This window comes from Callospermophilus lateralis, chromosome 17 (genome assembly GCF_048772815.1).
Source record: "Callospermophilus lateralis isolate mCalLat2 chromosome 17, mCalLat2.hap1, whole genome shotgun sequence".
Taxonomy (NCBI): Eukaryota; Metazoa; Chordata; class Mammalia; order Rodentia; family Sciuridae; genus Callospermophilus; species Callospermophilus lateralis.
This window is the reverse complement of record NC_135321.1, coordinates 50,907,702-50,926,920: the sequence shown is the minus strand read 5'-3', so window position 1 is coordinate 50,926,920 and position 19,219 is coordinate 50,907,702. Positions and strand designations below refer to the sequence as shown.

Genomic DNA, 19,219 nt, shown 5'->3' with positions numbered 1-19,219 from the left:
TTTGTGATCTTCCTTCCTTAGCCTCACAAGTAGTTCGGATAACAGGCATGTCTCACCACATCTAGCCTGTGGAATGTTTTTCAAAACAAAAATCCTATCAAGGTTCACTCACTGCATTTGATTTTTATGTCATTGATCTTTTTTATTTTAGAACAGCACCATTACAAGTGCTCTACTTCTGAGCCACAACCCCAGCCCAAGGGCCACTTTAATGAACAAGTGAAATTGTTTAGCAGTGCATCCTAAGGCAATAAATCTAAAATATTATAAATTTTAATAGGTAATCAATATAAAAATATTTTGCATTTTTTATACTTATAAAATTTTATACTTATAAAATTAATTTAGATGATTTTTAGAAGTTGAGATAATACTTTCTTAAAACATGTTTTACATGACTCAAGACTAGTGACAGTTTAAGTGCTCACATGTGGCTGGTGGCCACTATTATGAGTAGTATAAATCTTGAGGCTTAATTATATTAGGGTTATTTGTTTTCCTACTGACCTGCATCCCAGCCCTCTTTTGTATGTTTTAAATTGATGATTACTTTATGAGATATATTGGGTACCTCATACTATATTTCATGATAATCCACTATATGTGATGCTAAATGCAATCATTGTTTAACATATCATCTGCCATACTATCAATCATAAAGGATTTTTGTCCTTTTGCAGTTAGAAGGTAATATGTGAGTTGATACTTGGGCACTGTGTAAATATACCATCCCCAGCAAACTTCCTTTCATGATTTTAGAGTAATGGCCTTGTTCTCATGCAGGTAATTTTCCTCAAGTTTGGGCACATTTGTTCTTATCTGAATGTGTTTGAAAACTTCCCCATTAAATGTGAATTATTAGGGGCTAGGATTGTTCCTATAACAACAAATGAAAGAATGAATAAATGATATATGTTTATTTTAGAGCTCAAACTTTCTCTTCCATTGACTTGGATGGTTGAGAATCAACATAAGTGGAACTAACCAGTTGACACTTAAAAATAAAACCCTATTCTAATTATGGTCAGTTTGCTTGCAGACCTTTTACTTTCTTACAGAATTTTAAATTAAGAATAACTAAATTTGTACCTCTGATACATTTTTCTTAAACAGGTGTCCACAAGAGAAGTCAGCACCAGGGACCTGATGATATTTACCTCGATGACTTAAAGGCTCTAGAACCTGAAGTTGCAGCTCTCTATTTCCCTAAAAGGTAGTATGTGCTTAGTATGTGTACTTAGGGGTAAACAGCTCTGAAATATTGTAATCATTTCATCTAAGCAGAAAGAGCAATATGCTTATGCATTAGCTAAATCTGATTGTTTCAGGGACTGGGATTGTAGCTCAGTGGCAGAGTACTTGCCTAGTATGCATGAGGCTCCAAGTTCACTCCCTAGCACCACAATCAAAAAAAAAAAAAAAAAAAATCAAGCATGTAGGAGTGTTTCATGAATTAGAAAATTCATAAATAGTGAATATATTGTTTTGACTGTAGCGACTTGAAATTAATAAATAGCTATTTATGAACATGTTTAAGGGCTAGGGTTGTGGCTCAGCAGTAGAGTGCTCTCCTAGCATATGTGACTCCCTGGGTTCGATCCTCAGCACCACATTTAAATAAGTAAAATAAAGGTATTGTGTCCCAACTACAGCTAAAATATAAATATTTTAAAAAAGAAAACATGTTTAATACAATAAGAGAGAGATACTAGTCAAACCTACATATGAGTATAAGACTTCAGATTATTTCTCTTTATAGTCACCAGTGTAAATTTGCAAATTCATCATACTTTGGAAAAGTTCTTTATCGTTTGTTTTAATAATACTTCTTTATCTGAAAACATTTTACAAAGAATGCCTTCACTCCTTTGGAGAGTCTTGAGTTCCCAAGCCTTTTCTTTGGTGAGGCCTAATATTGTGAGACCCCATTGCAGGTTCTCCACATTCCTGTAGCTCCCACCATTTGTCACACAGCTGCCCTCTGAGAGCCTCATGATTTTCTCCTTAGAATAACCCAAACATGAATTTTACATATGATACATGTGGATTGTCTTCTCAAGTTCATTTCATCCATAAAGGAATTTCATTATGTTACTCTGTGGTTAGAAAACTCAACTTTTTCCCACAGAGAGTATGCCTTGAATCTATTGAGTCAAATATATACATAATTAAACACTTTTAAGTAAATTATTGAAAAAACATATTTTTTTCACTTGGAATAGAAAGATGGGATTATCATATAAATTTTTTACAGATATTTGTGGGAGGCTCTAAAAATTTCTTCCTAACTCTGTACCCTAAACTTGTCTCAAAATATCTACCTACTTCACTTGAAGTATGGATTTTTTAAGGTCAGAAAACTGAAACTGCTCTCTTTTTTATAGTGGGAAAATTAAAATGTAAGCTATCTTAGAGTTAACATTTTGTTTCCCAATCCTTTGTTATTTAGTTATATTAGTATTCCTTTAGTAGATTTTTTAGTTTTCCATTTTAAAAGTAGGGAGAGTAACTAATATGATAAGACCTTAGTACCACACTATTATAACTTAACTGTTAGGGCCACTGTAAAGTTCTTAGTTTATGCACTAATTATTTCTTGAAACATGTCATAAATACTTATAGTTAGCCTTTAATATGTTATTTTTTTATAATTATCTTTACTATTTAATAACCAGTATTTATAGTTATAGCTAAACTTTAATCCATAGGAATCCTGTGGATTTGGCAGCATGCTGAGTGAGATGACATTCCTCCTGTCTTTAGATGTTGAGAGTCAACATTTCTGTTTGGGTGACACCATCTGCTGTAACTGATAAAGTGCAAGATCTCAGAGACTTGCCACAGTAGAATTTTATTTCTTCTTCTTGTAATAACATTCCAATGCTGGTGTTTGGTGGGAGGCCTACACATAGGCATTTAGAAGCACAGGCTTCTTTTGTCATCCCCTCAGGACCTCAGAGTTCAATATTTATAGATAGCAGACAGGGAATGGAGAGAGGACCTAACAAGAGCTTGGTCATGTGGCCATGTAGCCACACCTGACTGCTTCTGGAGTCTCCACATGTGCACAGTAAAAGACAGCACAGCCATTGGTGAACATGTAGCCATCTTCTGTCTGTTTTCTTCATCTGAACGTTGGCCTTGTTACTCCACCCCAGCATATTCACAGGTTTTGCTGCATTACTATTTGCCAGCAGGCTTGACTTTTTATCATTTCTAATAACATTCTATCACTCTATTTAATTTGAATTTGGGGGATGTGAGTATATATATTTCTATAACATTCTATCACTCTATTTAATTTGAATTTGGGGGATGTGAGTATATATATTGCTATTAATGGGAAATTCTCCAAAACCTGAGTCTCTCATTAGTTCAAAAGCAAAAAATAATAGTTTTGAAACTGCACCCAATCAGTAACGTATCTGCACTCTACTGCCATTTACTGTTCATCTTCAAGTTTTCTTAAAAGATCACATAACTTCATCAGATATCATGTTTTTAATCACATGTTAAAAATAGTGGTTTTTTAATAAAATAAATGAATTTGAAAACTCTAGAATAATATCTCAAATGTGACATTAAATACCTATTCAAAGGTATAGAATCGTCAGCTTTCATGACTAACAAACGTAAGACACCATTTCCTTGTTCTTTTCTCTCAAATGTATGCTCCATTATATAAGGTTTCCATTATGGTCACCTTCTGGGACCTGGCTTCTGTGCCTTATCATCAAGAAAAATAAAAATATTGAATAAACTCATCTTTAGCTTTGGCCCTCACCACTGTAAGGACAATTTAATTTTAGTTTATTTCTTAATATATTTCTTTTTCAAGATGGGTCTAGCCTCCTGAGGACTTTTTCCTTATTCTTGCTTCCTTTATTCTTTTCTTTCCTTTTTTTTTTCTTTTTTCTTTTTTTTTTTTTTTTTTTTTTTTTTTTGAGGTAATAGATGAATTTTTAAAAGCCTTGTTTTTTAAATATTTTTTTGTTATACATGGACACAATGTCTTTGTTTTGTTTATTTTTATATGGTGCTGACGATCGAACTCAGTGCCTCACATGTGCAAGGCAAACACTCTGCCACTGAACCACAACCTACCCCAAAAGCCTTGTTTTTTAAAGAGAGTATAGTTTAGACTACAGTAATTTTTCACAGGATGTGTATACAGTATGTACCATAGCTTTTTCTAGGAACTTGATCAAAAGGCTCCAAACATGAGAGTTTTCTTAACTACCCTGTCATTTTCAACATGGAAATGTTAACAAATGCTTATAACTCTTTTACTCCTTTAATTATCAGAAAAGCTATAGTTGAAATTTTGCATTATTGTGAATGACTAGTGATTTTCTGATATATTGATATATTATTATATTCACAGTTAATTCCTCAGAATCACTATTTAGAATCTCTCTAATATCATTTATGATATTATTCTAAACATTGCCTAAGAAAAACTATGTCTAATTGTTCATCTGTTCCTTTTTAGGGAATACGTTGTTTGATCTGAGCCCGACAATCATTTAGTAAGCAAAGAATACCATAAATTGTAATAAATCAAATATTTTACCTTCTCTTTCACCTGCCACAGTGAAACGGACCCTGGCTCCAGGCAGTGGCCCGAGTCTGACACACTCTCTGGCTCCCAGTCCCCACAGTCTGTGGGAAGTGCAGCTGCAGATAGTGGCACTGAGTGCCTCTCAGATTCTGCCATGGACTTGCCCGATGTCACCCTTTCGCTATGTGGGGGCCTCAGTGAAAATGGAGAAATTTCTAAAGGTATACTGGGCAGTTATGCCCTATCTTCACCTCAGAGAGAAGCCTGATCATCACTTGATTTAAAATCTGCCTTTAGCCATTTCAGGGTGTTTTTAGTTCTTCAGTGAACTTGTGTGAGTCTTAAGTGTCTTCCTATAATGTCAGGTCCTTAGACTCTCATTTAATGTACCTCTTGTGGGGTGGCTTTGGTGAGGGTGTGTACCTTGAAGGCTCTAAATAAGTAGCTGAAAGTTCACAGGGTGCCCTGTTTGCTAATGACCTGGGTCAGATCACATTGCATTGATATTTCTCATCGGTAAAATCATTCAAATGTTTGTGGGACTGAGACCCAGAATCCCTCCTGGAAAGCAATGGGACTTAGACATGAGGGCTCTGAAGTTGTAGAAAATTGGTGATCCACTGAGTAAATAATCTTTATGGCAAAAAGTAGAAGGTTTACTTTCTGTCTCAGGCTTGAGAGATGGCCAGTGAGGTAAAGTCTGCTTCAGAGTAGGGAAAGATCTTAGCAGAGAATGGATGCCTCTAGGTATGGTGGAACACTTGCATGGTTTGTCCTACTTTCTTTAGCCTTTTTGGTTTTACCTTCATTTTTAAACCAAACTCTTAATGTTTTCTCAGTTTGGCCAAAGGCTCATAATTGATTTTCCTCCAAGGAAATATTTTCTTCCCATGAATTTGTATCATCATTTTAGCATTAGTCTTTGTTTTCTCTCCCCTTCAGAGGAACTGAAGGTGTGATGTGTCAGAATGGGTATCCAGTGCCCTAGAATCAAGTTTTCCTCAAGTTTCTCCTTTTTAGAGTCACCAAATGCTAATTATGTCTCTTCTCCATTTCTTTTAAACCCTCAGTTAAATTATGTGAGAGGGGATGGAAAATATAAAATTTATATAAAATATAATTTTTTTGTTTTAAATGCCGCTCGTTTGGTAGAGTTTGTTATTGGAGGAGGCAGAAATGGCAAGTAAAAATAAATAATACACATATTACCTGGAGGAATAACCCACACAAGAAATTTCTGTCAGTCTGGTTCTATTGGAGTGCAGATTTAGGAACAGGGTACAGAAATTCAAGGAAAAAATCTTCATCAATTCTGTAAGAATTTGGGATTTATTTATTGACAGATTCTGAGCCAAATTCTGAATATGTGATTTTTTTTCTCAAGCATTTATAAAGATGTTTTGATTTTCTAGTATAGCATGTACTTAGAACTATAAAAATATTCCCCAATTGTGCAATTCCCTGTCTGTAAAGTTTTCCCTCTGATGAGAATGGAACTTAGTTTTTTAATAGTTTATTTGCTTATACTTGTCTTTCTTTCCTTCTCTCTCTATCCACATCTTAATCTATTTTCCTAAAAGTCTTTCTCCTGGATTTTCTTTTTCTTTTTTTTTTTTTTTAACTGGGGTAAGAGAGAGAGGATAAAAAAGAAACTATATTTTCTTCTTAGGGAAAAAAAAAGTGACATTTTGCCTTTGATATTAAAAAAAATTAGTTTTTTTTTTAAGGACTTATTTTAGCCTGCAATTCTTACAGTGCCAAGAGGATTGCGTAATTTCTTAATGGATTTATGCACTTTAACCAAATTGATAGTTATTATTTTATATTGCAGAAAAATTCATGGAGCATATCATTACTTATCACGAATTTGCAGAAAACCCTGGACTTATAGACAATCCTAATCTTGTAATTCGTATATATAACCGGTAAGTACCCTTGCTTTCTTGCTTTGAACATCATCATATGAGATTTTTTTTTTAAATAAGTACTGTTTTTAACTGACACCATTTTTCTTGATATAAAGTTTGTCATCTTATATAAACAAATCAATAGGCAATGACTTTGAAGTGAAAATTAAGCCTCAAATTTACTTGTAAATAAGACATTGAAATACTGTTGTTCTGTTTCATAGATTTTACTGCTTCTCTGTTCATAGAAGTTTGGCTTAAAGCAAATACTTTTTATGTGAGAAAAATTTAGTTGATAATCTTTAAAGAATAAGCAGTTTGATATGTTATTTCTACTTCTCTGTACTCCTCTCTCCCTTACTCACTACCTTCCCAGCCTCCTTTGCTTCTCTATCTTACTCTGTGTAATGGTTTTGCACAATTTTTGTTTCTGACAGTTACTATAACTGGGCTTTGGCTGCTCCTATGATCCTTAGCCTGCAAGTATTTCAGAAGAGTTTGCCTAAGGTGAGTGATCTACATTTGAGAACTTCTCCAACATTGATTACCAAAAATCTAATGAGAACAACTTTGAGGAGGAAAAGTTTATTTGGGGCTCAGTTTCAGAGGTTCAGTTTATATTCAGCCAACTCCATTGCTTTGGGTCTGTGGTGAGGCTGAACATCATGGTGTAATGGTGTGGTGGAGGAGTGCTGCTCTGCTCATTGGAGCCAGGAAGCAGAGAGACAGGAAAGGGCCAGGGACAGATCAAAGTCCAAAGGCAGGTACTCAGTGACCTATTTCCTTCAACCATACCCCGTGTGCCTACAGTTACCACAAGTACTCCATTTAAATTATTAATTCATCATATGGATTAATTTATTAATGAGCCTATAGCTCTCATAATCTGATCATTTCACTCTAAAAATCCCTGTTTTGCCTAATACATGAGCTAGGGCAGCATTAAAGATCCAAATTCTAACACTTATATTTCTGAACAGATACAGTTCAAAGTTTTATTAATCTAATAAAAGATCCACATTGCTATATGTGCCTACCAAAATTACCTTTTTCCCCAAATCTGGGAAATTACCTGGGCTGCACTTTTTTGTCATCGTAATTAGATATTTATGCCAGTTTCTGATTGTGTATTTGAAGTTCAGAGATCTGAGTTGGCAATGTAGCTTAGTGGTAGAATGCTTATCTAGTCTGTGGGAAGCCCTGGGTTTGATCCCATCACAGGAGGGAAATAAAAGTTTAGAGACTTTATTAATTATAAATAAAATATGAAATGAATAGGAGGGGGAAAAATCTTCCCCTCATTAATACAGGAAGAAACAGCTTTCAGAAGAAGGGGAGGTGACCAGCTAAAGCATAAGATCAGTTTGGTGTGTAGTTGGGTCAGCTTGTGGCTGGGACACCTGTTAATTTAGAACCTCAAAATTTGTTTTTAATCTGTTCTCCATGAAGATATCATTAGCCTAGTCAGTCCTCATATCCTCATATGTTCCAAAGTTAATGAAAAAGAACTGCTGGCCTAAAGTCTTACATAGCCAAACCACCAGGCCTCCCACCACAAAGCCTGCTGCCACCAAAGTTGGACCTTTTTCATCTTTAAAGGGTATTAAAAACACTAGAGGGCTGGGGTTGTGGCTCAGCGGTAGAGCGCTCGCCTAGTACTCTCAAGGCCCTGGGTTCAATCCTCAGTACCATGTAAAAGTAAGTAAATAAAATAAAGGTATTATGTTCAACTACAACTAAAAAATAAATATTAAAAAAAAAAAAAAAAAACACCACCACACACTAGAGGAGGGCTGGGATTGTAGCCCAGTGCTAGTGCGCTTGCCTCACACATGTGAGGCACTGGGTTCAATCCTCAGCACTGCATAAAAATAAATAAAGGTATTGTGTCCATCCTCAACTTAAAAAATAAATAAATAAAAAATACTAGAGGAGTTTGGGAGGTATGGAGAACATCACTTACTTCCAGAAAAAGGCACTGTCTTGCAGGCCAATTTTATAAGTCGGGTGCTTTACAACCAACAGATTGACCAGGCTGACCTAAACTGATTATTTCCAGGCCACTGTTGAGTCCTGGGTTAAAGACAAGATGCCAAAGAAATCTGGCCGCTGGTGGTTTTGGCGGAAGAGAGAAAGCATGACTAAGCAGGTAATAGACCTAGCGGTAATCATTTCCATGGGCTGAGAAAAAGTGGATCATGTGTTCAACAAACCTTTACCACATACAAGAAAGTACTCTTACATAGGTTCTTTTGCCATTTTTGAGCAGTTAATGCATGAATGTGCTATGAGGTGCTTTGCCCATGTTACCTACAGCCTTTGCTGCAGCTCAGCACCAGAGATGTTTGCATTGCCACTTTACTTTAAGGAAGCTTGAGCATAAAGAGGTGCTGTTGTTAAATAAGGTCAAGGCACTGGTAAGGGATGGAGCCTGGGCTGACCTTGTATGGCTCCAGAGCCAAGGTCCACTTCCTGAGTTAGTTTTCACATGTTACAAGCAAAAGGTTATTCTGCACAACTCCACATGCAAATAACCAGAATCTGCTCTTTTAACAAAAGCATCAGAAGAATAGGTTTGTCCAGAGAACCACACTAAACAAGCAGTAGATCAAGTCTTTATTACCCCAAGTCTGATAAACAGGGTTCTGGGATTTTCAACTGTTGTTCTTCAGATATTACAAGGATAGTTCTGCCTGAACCTCGTTCATGTCCACACCAACCACCTCTTCCTCATGTAGGTGCTGAGCTATTTCTAAAAACCAGTTTCAGTCACTTCTGTTCTTCAGTTCCTGTGTGTCTGCCAGTGACCCAACAGCTAGTTTGGACCATTATATTTTGTTACTTGGCACCTTTTAAAATGCTTTTGGTTTTACTTCTGGCTCTCTAGAGACAGCTTTTTACATGGCAGTGCATGACTTCTGTCTCAGGTTTTTGTCCTTCAGCTCAAAGTAGAGAAAATCTGTTTCTCTGTAGTGGGGTCGCAGATTCAGAAGGTTTATTTTTTCTTAGAGAGGGCTGCTGATTAATTTTGGTTTGTTCATAGGGAAAATATTTCACATTGCCATTATCATCTTTCTGTTTTAGCTGCCAGAGGCTAAGGAGGGAAAGTCCGAGGTGCCGCCAACCAGTGACCTACCATCAAGTACTGAAGAGCCAGCCAGTGCCAGGTGGGGTGCTCTCTTCTTCCTCTCACTCACAGCACTCGGGCTGCTCATTTGACCATTACCTAGGAATTGATTGTGGCAATTTTGTGTAATTTTTAGTCAGAAACATCTTTCTCTTGTAGATGAACATGACATCAAGTAGGTCACTAACATCACTCAGCAGATGACAACTGCTTTTCTGAAAAATGTTATCGGCTTAGAGGAATAAATATATTCATTACTACTTTATAAATACCTTGCCTCTGTCACAGAGCCATGATATTATGTGCTGAGAAATATGAGACTTTGGAAGGAATTCTAGGCATTATAAGAGGTGTTACCCTTGGTGACCTTGTTCTTCCTGCTTCCTGTAGGCACCAAAGGGAGACATAAAAAAGTATCTGAAGGGTTGATTTGAATGTTTTGTCATTTCTTTTGGACATTTGAGTTAGCTGACTCTGAGAAGAGTTGCTCACACTGTATCTTATTCTGATATTTTCCATCTGTTTACTTTCCTTGGTCCAGGTTCTCTCCTCAATCCCTTCTCTAACCCAGCAGTCTAAGTCTAGGAGTTTTATTTTACTCTTTACCCTCTTCTTTGAATGAGTATATAAAATTTCTTACTACTATTTTTTTTAACCCAGGTTAAGCAGTGTCCAAAATGTATAACCCAGGACCAATCTTTTATTTGTTCCTTTTGAAACATACACATCTTTTACAGCAGGAATAGGTAGACCTGATAGCTTTTACTGGATATAGCAGAAAGTAACATGTGAAAGTCAGAATGTAACTGCATGCCAGTTATGAGAAGGAAGAGAAAGGTGTCCTTATCATTATCAATTAGTGATGTACATATTTCAGAGAAACTGGGAAGATGGAAGAAGAAACAACTCTTGCTAACTCTAGAAAGGATTAAGGATATTTGTATTTTCTTGGTCCTACTGAAAAGCTCTTATCAATAAACTCCCCCTGCTGCCTCTTCCATAACTAGTTTGATGTTAAATAGGCCAACTGAGGATGACACATCCAGTGATGAGGGGTCACAAGAACTTGAAGAATCCATCAAAGTGGACCCCATCCCCACAGAGACCATGAGCCACAGCAGCACAACTTCATATAAGAAGTCTCTCCGACTCTCCTCAGACCAGATAGTGAGTCTCTTGTGATCTGTGCAAATCCAATAGGACTTATCTTAGTAACTGTTTAATTTGATGTCCTTCACTTCTGTTTACCTGGTTTTATGGGGTATTCGAGAAGTCCTTGGAAACCCAGAACACTACTCAAGCAGTGGCTTTCTTGGTTCATCTTGTGAGCATGCTAAGCTCTGGGCTGGGCTATGTGCTACACCAGACATCCTGCTTTGAATTTGTTAGGATCCTGAAATGCCAGTTACTGCTTTATAGATTTTTAAACTGTTCCAAACTGAGTTTTCTACTGACTTTCTTTATTCTTGTGCTTTTTATTTTTTATAAAAGGCAAAATTGAAGCTCCATGATGGCCCCAATGATATTGTGTTTAGTATTACAACCCAGTATCAAGGTACCTGCCGTTGTGCAGGTACCATTTACCTGTGGAACTGGAATGACAAGATCATCATTTCTGATATCGATGGAACAATAACCAAGTAAGCTGAAGCCCATTGTAGGTAGCAGAGAGCAACCCTATGCCCAGGGAGGAACAGTTAATGTGCATGGGGGAGGGGGGTCCTTCACCTTGGGCTCTCAGTCCTCAGCTCCAGTGGAGAGTTTTTTTAAGCCATATTTCCTAAGAGATCCTGAATGTAATCCACACATAATCATTTTATGGAGGGAGAATATGGGTGGAACCACACAAATGGAATGTCAAATATAACTTTAGAAAGATGTAGTTATTTGGCCTTCAAACTCATACATTAAAAGAAAATAGCTGGAGGGCTGAAGATATAGCTCAGTTGGTAGAGTGCTTGCCTCACATGCACAAGGCCCTGGGTTCAATCCTCAGTACCACCAAAAAAAAAAAAAGGAAAAAAAGATGTTCAGTTACAAATTTTGGGGGCTGGGATTGTGGCTCAGTGGTAGAGTGCTCGTCTAGCATTCATGAGGCACTGGGTTCAAACCTCAACACCACATAAAGTAAAATAAAGATATTGTGTCCACCAAAAAACTAAAAAGTAAATATATTTAAAAAAAGGAAATAGCTGGGCCACGTGCTGTGGCACACACCTGTAATTCCAGCGGCTAAGGAGGCTGAGACAGGAGAATCACAAGTTCAAAGCCAGCTCAGCAACAGCAAGGTGCTTAGCAGCTCAGTGACACCCTCTCTCTAAATAAAATACAAAATAGGGCTGGGGATGTGGCTCAGTGGCCGATTGCCCCTGAGTTCAATTCCTGGTACCCACCCCTGCAAGAAAAAAGAAAATAGCCAGGTGTGGTGATGCAACCCCATAGTCCCAGCAGCTTAGAAGGCTGAGGCAGGAGGATTGCAAGTTCAGAGCCAGCCATAGCAACTTAGCAAAGCCCTAAGCAACTTAGAGAAACCCTGTCTTAAAAATAAAAAGGGTTGGGTATGTGGCTCAATGGTTAAACACTCCCCTGGGTTCAACCCCTGGTACCAATAATTAAATAAAACTGGATATTAAGAAGGAGAAAAAGAGGATTTGTGCTTGTAAATTATCTCTGAAAATGAACATCTGGCTCTCATGTGACCCCACTTTTAGAAGCACCTCATGATTTTGGAGGGTCTGCCTAGCAAATATATAGTGAATCAGCTTTATAGAGTATCCTCCTCCCTGTTCCACTAGTCAGGATTAATTAGCTGCTGATCAAAGAGAAAATGAGATGGAAAATTCTTGGCTTTCATATGTTGCATTCCTGATACCTTTTTCTGTTAATACTCCCTTTTCAGGTCTGATGCTTTGGGGCAGATTCTCCCACAACTAGGTAAAGACTGGACTCATCAGGGTATAGCAAAGCTCTATCATTCCATTAATGAGTAAGTTTCTCTTCCCATGTGTCATCCTAGTCTAATGAGATAGAAGTTTGCTTTGCTCAAGAACTATATAAAAATAGCATAAATCATCAGTCTACAATAAATCATGTTATGGTCCAGGCATTTCTGCTCTGCCACCGTTTATGGCGCTTGAGCTGTGTGTGCCTGGCACCAACTTACAGGTATTATCTCAGCTAATTCTCACAATGCTATGCGTTTTGGGGACCACCTGTATATGTCATCATAACTATAATTATTTTTTACCTAGAATATGAAATTATGAATGTCAGTTACCATGTGTAACTTTGCTTCTTTCAGAATGATTTGCATCCTACAAGTTGTCCTTATAAACAAGATTCTTTGTGTCTTTCCTTTACAGCAGATACTTTAAAGATAGTTGAAGATTTTTGTCCATTCTGTGTGTGGCTCTCATGGATTAGATGCTCTGTGTATTATATCAGTACTTTTAAATTCAGCATAATCTGTGGTCACATATTAGCATAATCTGTATTCAAATATATCTCCATTATTCCCTTGGTGTTTTCCATGGAAAGGTGAAATCATTACAGTTCTAACTAGTTTCTTGCTAAATTCAAAAATCTGATTTTCATCTATTAAAATAATAATAGTTGTTTTTTTTTTTTCCTTTTGCCAAAATACCTGGACTACAAAGGATGTGTTTTTGTTTTTATTTTCAGGAATGGCTACAAGTTTCTGTACTGTTCCGCTCGTGCCATTGGCATGGCTGACATGACCCGTGGCTACTTGCACTGGGTCAATGACAAGGGCACAATCTTGCCCCGGGGTCCTCTGATGTTGTCCCCCAGCAGCTTGTTCTCCGCTTTCCACAGGTACCTCTCCAACAAGAATTCTGGGTTTCCCTGTGTGCTTGTGGGCAGGGACTCAGAAGAGTATGTGTGAGAACAGATATTGGGCTCTTAGAGGTTACCAGTCTGTTTCAGAGCTTCTGCATTTCTGTTCTTTGGCTGCCTCAAAGTGTTCTGACTCATAGTCTCTGTCAAATATTGTAATGAAAAGTTTTCTCCAACCCTAAACTCCCATCAGATTTTTTTTTAATCATAAGATTAGACTGGCAAAAGAGGAAAAAGAAGTGTACCAGTTACATAGGATTAAACAAGTGGGGGTTTTGGGGGTGGTGTCGTAGCTCAGTGGAAGAGCACTTACTGGGTTCGATTCTCAGTACCACATATAAATAAATAAAATAAAGGTCCATTGACAACTAAAAATATATTTTAAAAAAGAAAAAGTGAGGATTTTGTGAGCATTAAAATCTTTTCAGGGGGCTGGGGATGTGGCTCAGGCGGTGGCGCTCTCACCTGGCATGCGTGTGGCCCGGGTTCGATCCTCAGCACCACATACAAACAAAGATGTTGTGTCCACCGAGAACTGAAAAATAAATATTAAAAAATTCTCTCTCTCGGGGCTGGGGATGTGGCTCAAGCAGTAGCGCGCTCACCTGGCATGCGTGCGGCCTGGGTTCGATCCTCAGCACCACATACAAAGAAAGATGTTGTGCCCGCCGATAACTAAAAAATAAATATTAAAAATTCTCTCTCTCTACCTCTCTCTCTCTTTAAAAAAAAAAAAAAATTCTCTCTCTCTCTCTCTCTCTCTCTCTCTCTCTCTCCTTTAAAAAAAAAATCTTTTCAGGAACACACATTAGGGAAAACTGCCATTTTCAGTTTGGTGATTGTATTTTTTGTTCTTAGGGAAGTAATAGAAAAGAAACCAGAGAAGTTCAAGATTGAATGTCTCAATGATATTAAGAACCTGTTTGCCCCATCCAAGCAGCCCTTTTATGCTGCCTTTGGAAACCGTCCAAACGTAAGTGTCTCTGGACCCAGATTCTGACATAGGCTAAATTCAGATCATTTACGTTGTCATAATTATCAACCCATTTTTGTAAGCAGAATGAAATGTTTGTTCTGTTCAGTATTTTCACTGGATCTCTTCCACCTTTCCATGGCAATTGAGGAGGTCCTATAGGGACTTATAGATCTGTCCTAGAATTGTATACAGGAATACTCTTTGTTTCTGCAACTTCAATTCCATTTCCCCAGGCAGCTCTGCCTCTTGACCTTCATGATTTTAAGCCATGTTCTTGTATCTACCCCAGAACCACAGTGTAAACCCTCCACCCTTTATTAATACTTCCCTGACCTGCTTCCTATCTTTTGGGGCCACCACATCTCAGATGTACCGAAGGTGTTACTTCTGGATTTATCTTACACTTGAAGGCCTTGCTTCTCCTTGGCGCTGCCCAAGTTTGCTTGATTCCCTCTATACCCTCAGGTGGCACCACACACTAGCTTGGATTTGTCTAAAGCTCAATTTCAGAGGCAAAATTATACTGCCCCGCACCATATGTTTCTGTAAAGTCTTCTATTCATGCAGTGTTTCTGACTCACAGTAACCAGTGAAGCTTTTCCTAACATCTTCTCCATGTTTTCTTCTGCAGGATGTTTATGCTTACACACAAGTTGGAGTTCCAGACTGTAGAATATTCACCGTGAATCCTAAGGGTGAATTAATCCAAGAAAGGACCAAAGGAAACAAATCATCGTAAGTGCATTCCTAATTCTCAGCCAGCACCATACAGCAACAGTTGCAGCTGGGAATAGATATAACTGAAATTAGACCTATCTTGGAGGATCAGAGAGCTGTTCCTCCTCTGGGTGTTTTCTCCTCTAGAATAGCTGTTTAAGTGATTCCTGACTACCCAGATATGTAAGAGGAAGTCTGTGCCCTGGGATGGGACTGAGACCTGTCTCTGAACCTGCCTATGTGAAGAATCTGAATAAGCAGCTTTACAGCCCATGCACTGTGCCTTATCTTGATTTTGAAGTAACAGTCTGCATCTCTTCCCCAATCCCTTCTCCTAGGTATCATAGGCTGAGTGAGCTTGTGGAGCATGTGTTCCCACTTCTCGATAAAGAACAGAATTCTGCCTTTTTGTGCCCAGAGTTCAGCTCCTTCTGCTACTGGCGAGACCCAATCCCTCATGTGGACCTGGATGACCTGGCCTGAAGTGGCACCTGTGGTAGGGGTAATGGGGAGGTGTAGTCACTCTCCTCACAGCAGGGAAGGTGACCTATCCTGTGGACAAGGATCCAGGGCTGACAGCGGGGCACCTGCTTTCTAGAGCAGGGACAGGGCCCCTGGAACTGGCACGGCCGCCCTCCTTCACCTTCCTAGGCTATTGCTCAGCCCTCGGAAAGAGGAGAGAGGGGCTCAGCCTGAGTTAAAGCCCTTGTGCTCTGTCACACATGGGCCTTCACACGTACTTCCTGCGGAGTTGTGTACTGGGCACTCCTTCAATTTTCGTAACTTAAAAGGAAGAAAACAGAAGTTAAAGAATGGACCAAAACGTTACACAAAGTAAAGTGTTAACAATTTCTACCGAGCAGTTGAGATTGTCTCTCTATAACCAGGGCTTTCTTCAGAGGGTCCGGTCCACTGAACTGCCACAGATCCAGTTGTGATGCTGGGTAAAACTATCTGTGCACATCTTTCCTCTGGGTTCCTCCATTTCTGCACCCTGAAACAGAATAGCTGCTCGCTGTGCCAAGTTGGGTGGGCCCCCAGGGCTTATGCACCAGAGCCACTGAACCCAGACCCACCAACATGAACTTCTGGGGAGAAAATCCCCTTGGATAATCAGTTTCTTATCTGTGACTACTCTATGGTGAGAGGCCTTTAAGTTATTTCTTAGACATAGCTGAAGAATAGATTTATATTTGATGTCTGGAATAATAGTGGGATTTTGAGTTTCAAAACAAAGAACACCAACACAGAAATGCAAGTACACAGTTGCAGTGGGTCCTGGGGATAGCCCTTTTCTCTGTCCTTGTGCCTGTTGCCTGGCTTAGATGGGGCTTTAGGTATCTTGCTTTGGGACAGGATTTCTAAAATTCCATGCTTCAATTTAGTCAGGGAAGCACAATGAAGCTTGTGTAAAGGCCACTGGCTGGTAGTTTTGGCTTTGTCATCACAACCCTATGTTAAATTCTATAGAAACCATGTGAGAAAGGGGTCTTGGAGCTCCTGTTGAGCAATCAGCCCTTCAGTGACCCCAGACCAGCTTTCTAACTCCTCTGGCAGCTGGGGCACTTATGTGGTTGGCAAGTGCAGAGACTACCCTTTGAGACCCCATGGGGACAGAGAGATACTCATGCATTTGCACTAAAATATACATGGCAACTGCATGAACTGGCCTGGTTGTAATGAGCTCGTATCAAATGTGGGAATAGAGAGCAGCAGGGAAGGATTGTGTGCCAGAAGCCCCTCTGGTGTTGGTGATCAGTTGAGTGTTGACAGTCACTGTGATGTTAACATCGAGAGAACTGTTCAGGGCTTTCAGGGGACTTGAAATGGCCCCAGGTCAGAGCCCTCCGTTGAGGAAGATGCAGGAAGCAGTGGATCCTGAGCTGAGGGGGAGCTGCAGATGCTTTTAGGTAGTTTCATTTCCAACTCCTGTGTGTCCCTGTCATCTTCTCGGGGAACTTCTCTTGTTTTAGTTTGCTTTACCCAAAATAATACTGATCTAGAGTTGGAGAAACGGGTGATTATTTTTCCAGATTGGAGAGTTGAAAGGCCCTTACTGATTGCAGCCTTTTTTCCCTAGTGCTGTTGGGTATGGAGGCACTGTTGAAACCCCTTGAACACAGTTCTCAGTGGCAAACTCTGGAGGCACATATTCCTAGAGAAGAGATGACACAGGCTTTCTCCAGTGCAAAACCTCCCCTTTAAATAGTGCTAAGGACTAATTGTCTAATGAGTTTATTTATATATAACTAAGAGAACTAGGTTATGTTTATATGAAGTTCTGCCAGTTAGTGAATTAAAATTTTAGTAAAATATCCAAGCAGTTTTCTTATTTCCATAGATGCCACCAGTGTGTCCTTTCAATTGCCTTTGATTTAGAGGAAGAATGAGAGCTTTATGTGCTTAATCTGCGCTTAGTAGGACTTCTTTGCGTATGTGTGGTACAGAAAATCTTAATATGCATCCTCTTTTTAGGTTGTCCTTCACAATTTTTGACTAGTTTGTTTTTCTTGACAAGCTCTTCTCCTTGGATATACAGGCCTTCTGAGAGGATCCAGCCTAGTATCTGGATCTCCCAGCCTGTGTTGAGGGTGGCTGGTTCTTCTGTCTCAATGTCCACTAGCCCTAGACTTTGTTGCTGCAGATTGATCCAGTGGGTACGTAGGCTAATGACCGTGAGTCTTTTTCCTTGTTTAAAGGAGTCCCTTTTGCTGAAAGTAGATGATTACTATTGCTGTAATGTTAAGAAAATATTAAGTTTGTGCTGAACATCCATTGCCATTTGGTACAAATGACATTTGTTCTTTCTGTGAAAGAGAGATGCCCTTGAGTGTGTTTGCACACAATCTCTTAGGATGGCGAGTTGAAGCATCAACCTCATGCTGGCTCAGTGACAAGCAACGTCACAAGGACAGCTGTAGGGAGATTGGGCTCTTCTAAGTCATTCTTGTCAGTTGCTCCATTGGTGACATGACCCCTTTCCCTCTTCCCACTTCAGTCTAACTTTAGTGTTTGCTCTGATATCATGTGTTAAAGCTTGTACTGCTGTGGAAGTTAATGTCTGCTCTCCATCAGGCTCTGCGAGGTACATGTGTGGACTTGGAGCATGCACACTTAGCGCCATAATCAGTAATGTTTCACTGTGTTCAAACACATCTACATAGAGTTTTCATTTGGAAAAAGAAACCTACTAGTTTGTCCTAAAACAAAAGCTGCTAAAAATCATAGGGAAACCAACTGAGGAGGAAAGGTAACTAAGTGACTGAAACATGCTTCTGCCCTGAACAGCCCACTTGACCGTGGGCCTGCACACAGCCCTTCTAGTTGCTTTGAAGGTGAAGCAAGGCCTTTGAGAGAAGAAATGGTTAGAAAAAACATTAAGCACTTTCTCTTTTTGCAAGTTGGTGAAAACGATTCATCCAGGGAGCTTTATCTTTTCAAGTATCATATTCACTCTGGGAAACCTCGTTTTCCCATGTTTTAGAGCATGCTGGGTTTTATTTAAAACTGGTTAAAATAAATGTTATTTCCAGGTGGAAAATGACTTTTGGTTTGGTTTGAGGGTAAGAAAGGGAGGGGAAACTGCTCTTTAATTTAATAATTACGTTCAGCCAGTGATGAAGTATTTGATTATTAGAAATATCACTAATAAGTTTTCAATTGTCTGAAATTAATTGTAAACATCAATACAGTACTCTTTAGTTATGGTAAAGACGTCTTAAGATGAATGGCTCATATTTTGGTGCAGTGTTTGATGTTCAAAACAAAATGTTACAACAATAAACAAACATAAACTCTGAGTGCATTTGACTCTTTCTTTCAAGGGACAGTTAAATCATATTCTCTATACTTTTGCCAGAAATTGATAATTTCCATAAATTAGCATTTTGATCTTTTCTGACACTTAGACGATGCGTCTATGTGCTTATTTTTAAAACCTGATTCCAGAAATGAAGCTACACTCATAGGAACTAACCTCTCTTGCTTTGTAGGTTCTGCCAGGAAGTGATTCATTCATACATAAGTAATTTCTCTTGTAGTCTGGCTGGTGGACATATCAGCCCGTTAGAGTCCCC

At 38.8% G+C, this 19,219-nt stretch overlaps 1 protein-coding gene across 2 annotated transcripts in view; it reads left to right on the top strand.

Annotated features, from left to right (window-relative positions):
• The window catches only part of Lpin2 (lipin 2), a 76,790-nt gene extending 57,847 nt beyond the window's left edge, over positions 1-18,943 (top strand). For both annotated transcript variants that reach the window (XM_076836730.2, XM_076836729.2), the window contains 13 exons: positions 1,114-1,213; positions 4,595-4,782; positions 6,393-6,486; positions 6,906-6,975; positions 8,528-8,617; positions 9,553-9,635; positions 10,618-10,762; positions 11,087-11,235; positions 12,495-12,581; positions 13,277-13,429; positions 14,309-14,423; positions 15,058-15,161; positions 15,482-18,943. In XM_076836730.2, coding sequence (XP_076692845.1) covers positions 1,114-1,213; positions 4,595-4,782; positions 6,393-6,486; positions 6,906-6,975; positions 8,528-8,617; positions 9,553-9,635; positions 10,618-10,762; positions 11,087-11,235; positions 12,495-12,581; positions 13,277-13,429; positions 14,309-14,423; positions 15,058-15,161; positions 15,482-15,626 — 1,523 coding nt within the window. In that variant the 3' untranslated portion in view covers positions 15,627-18,943. The remainder of the gene's footprint in view (positions 1-1,113; positions 1,214-4,594; positions 4,783-6,392; positions 6,487-6,905; positions 6,976-8,527; positions 8,618-9,552; positions 9,636-10,617; positions 10,763-11,086; positions 11,236-12,494; positions 12,582-13,276; positions 13,430-14,308; positions 14,424-15,057; positions 15,162-15,481) is intronic.
• The last annotated feature ends 276 nt before the right edge of the window (positions 18,944-19,219 follow it).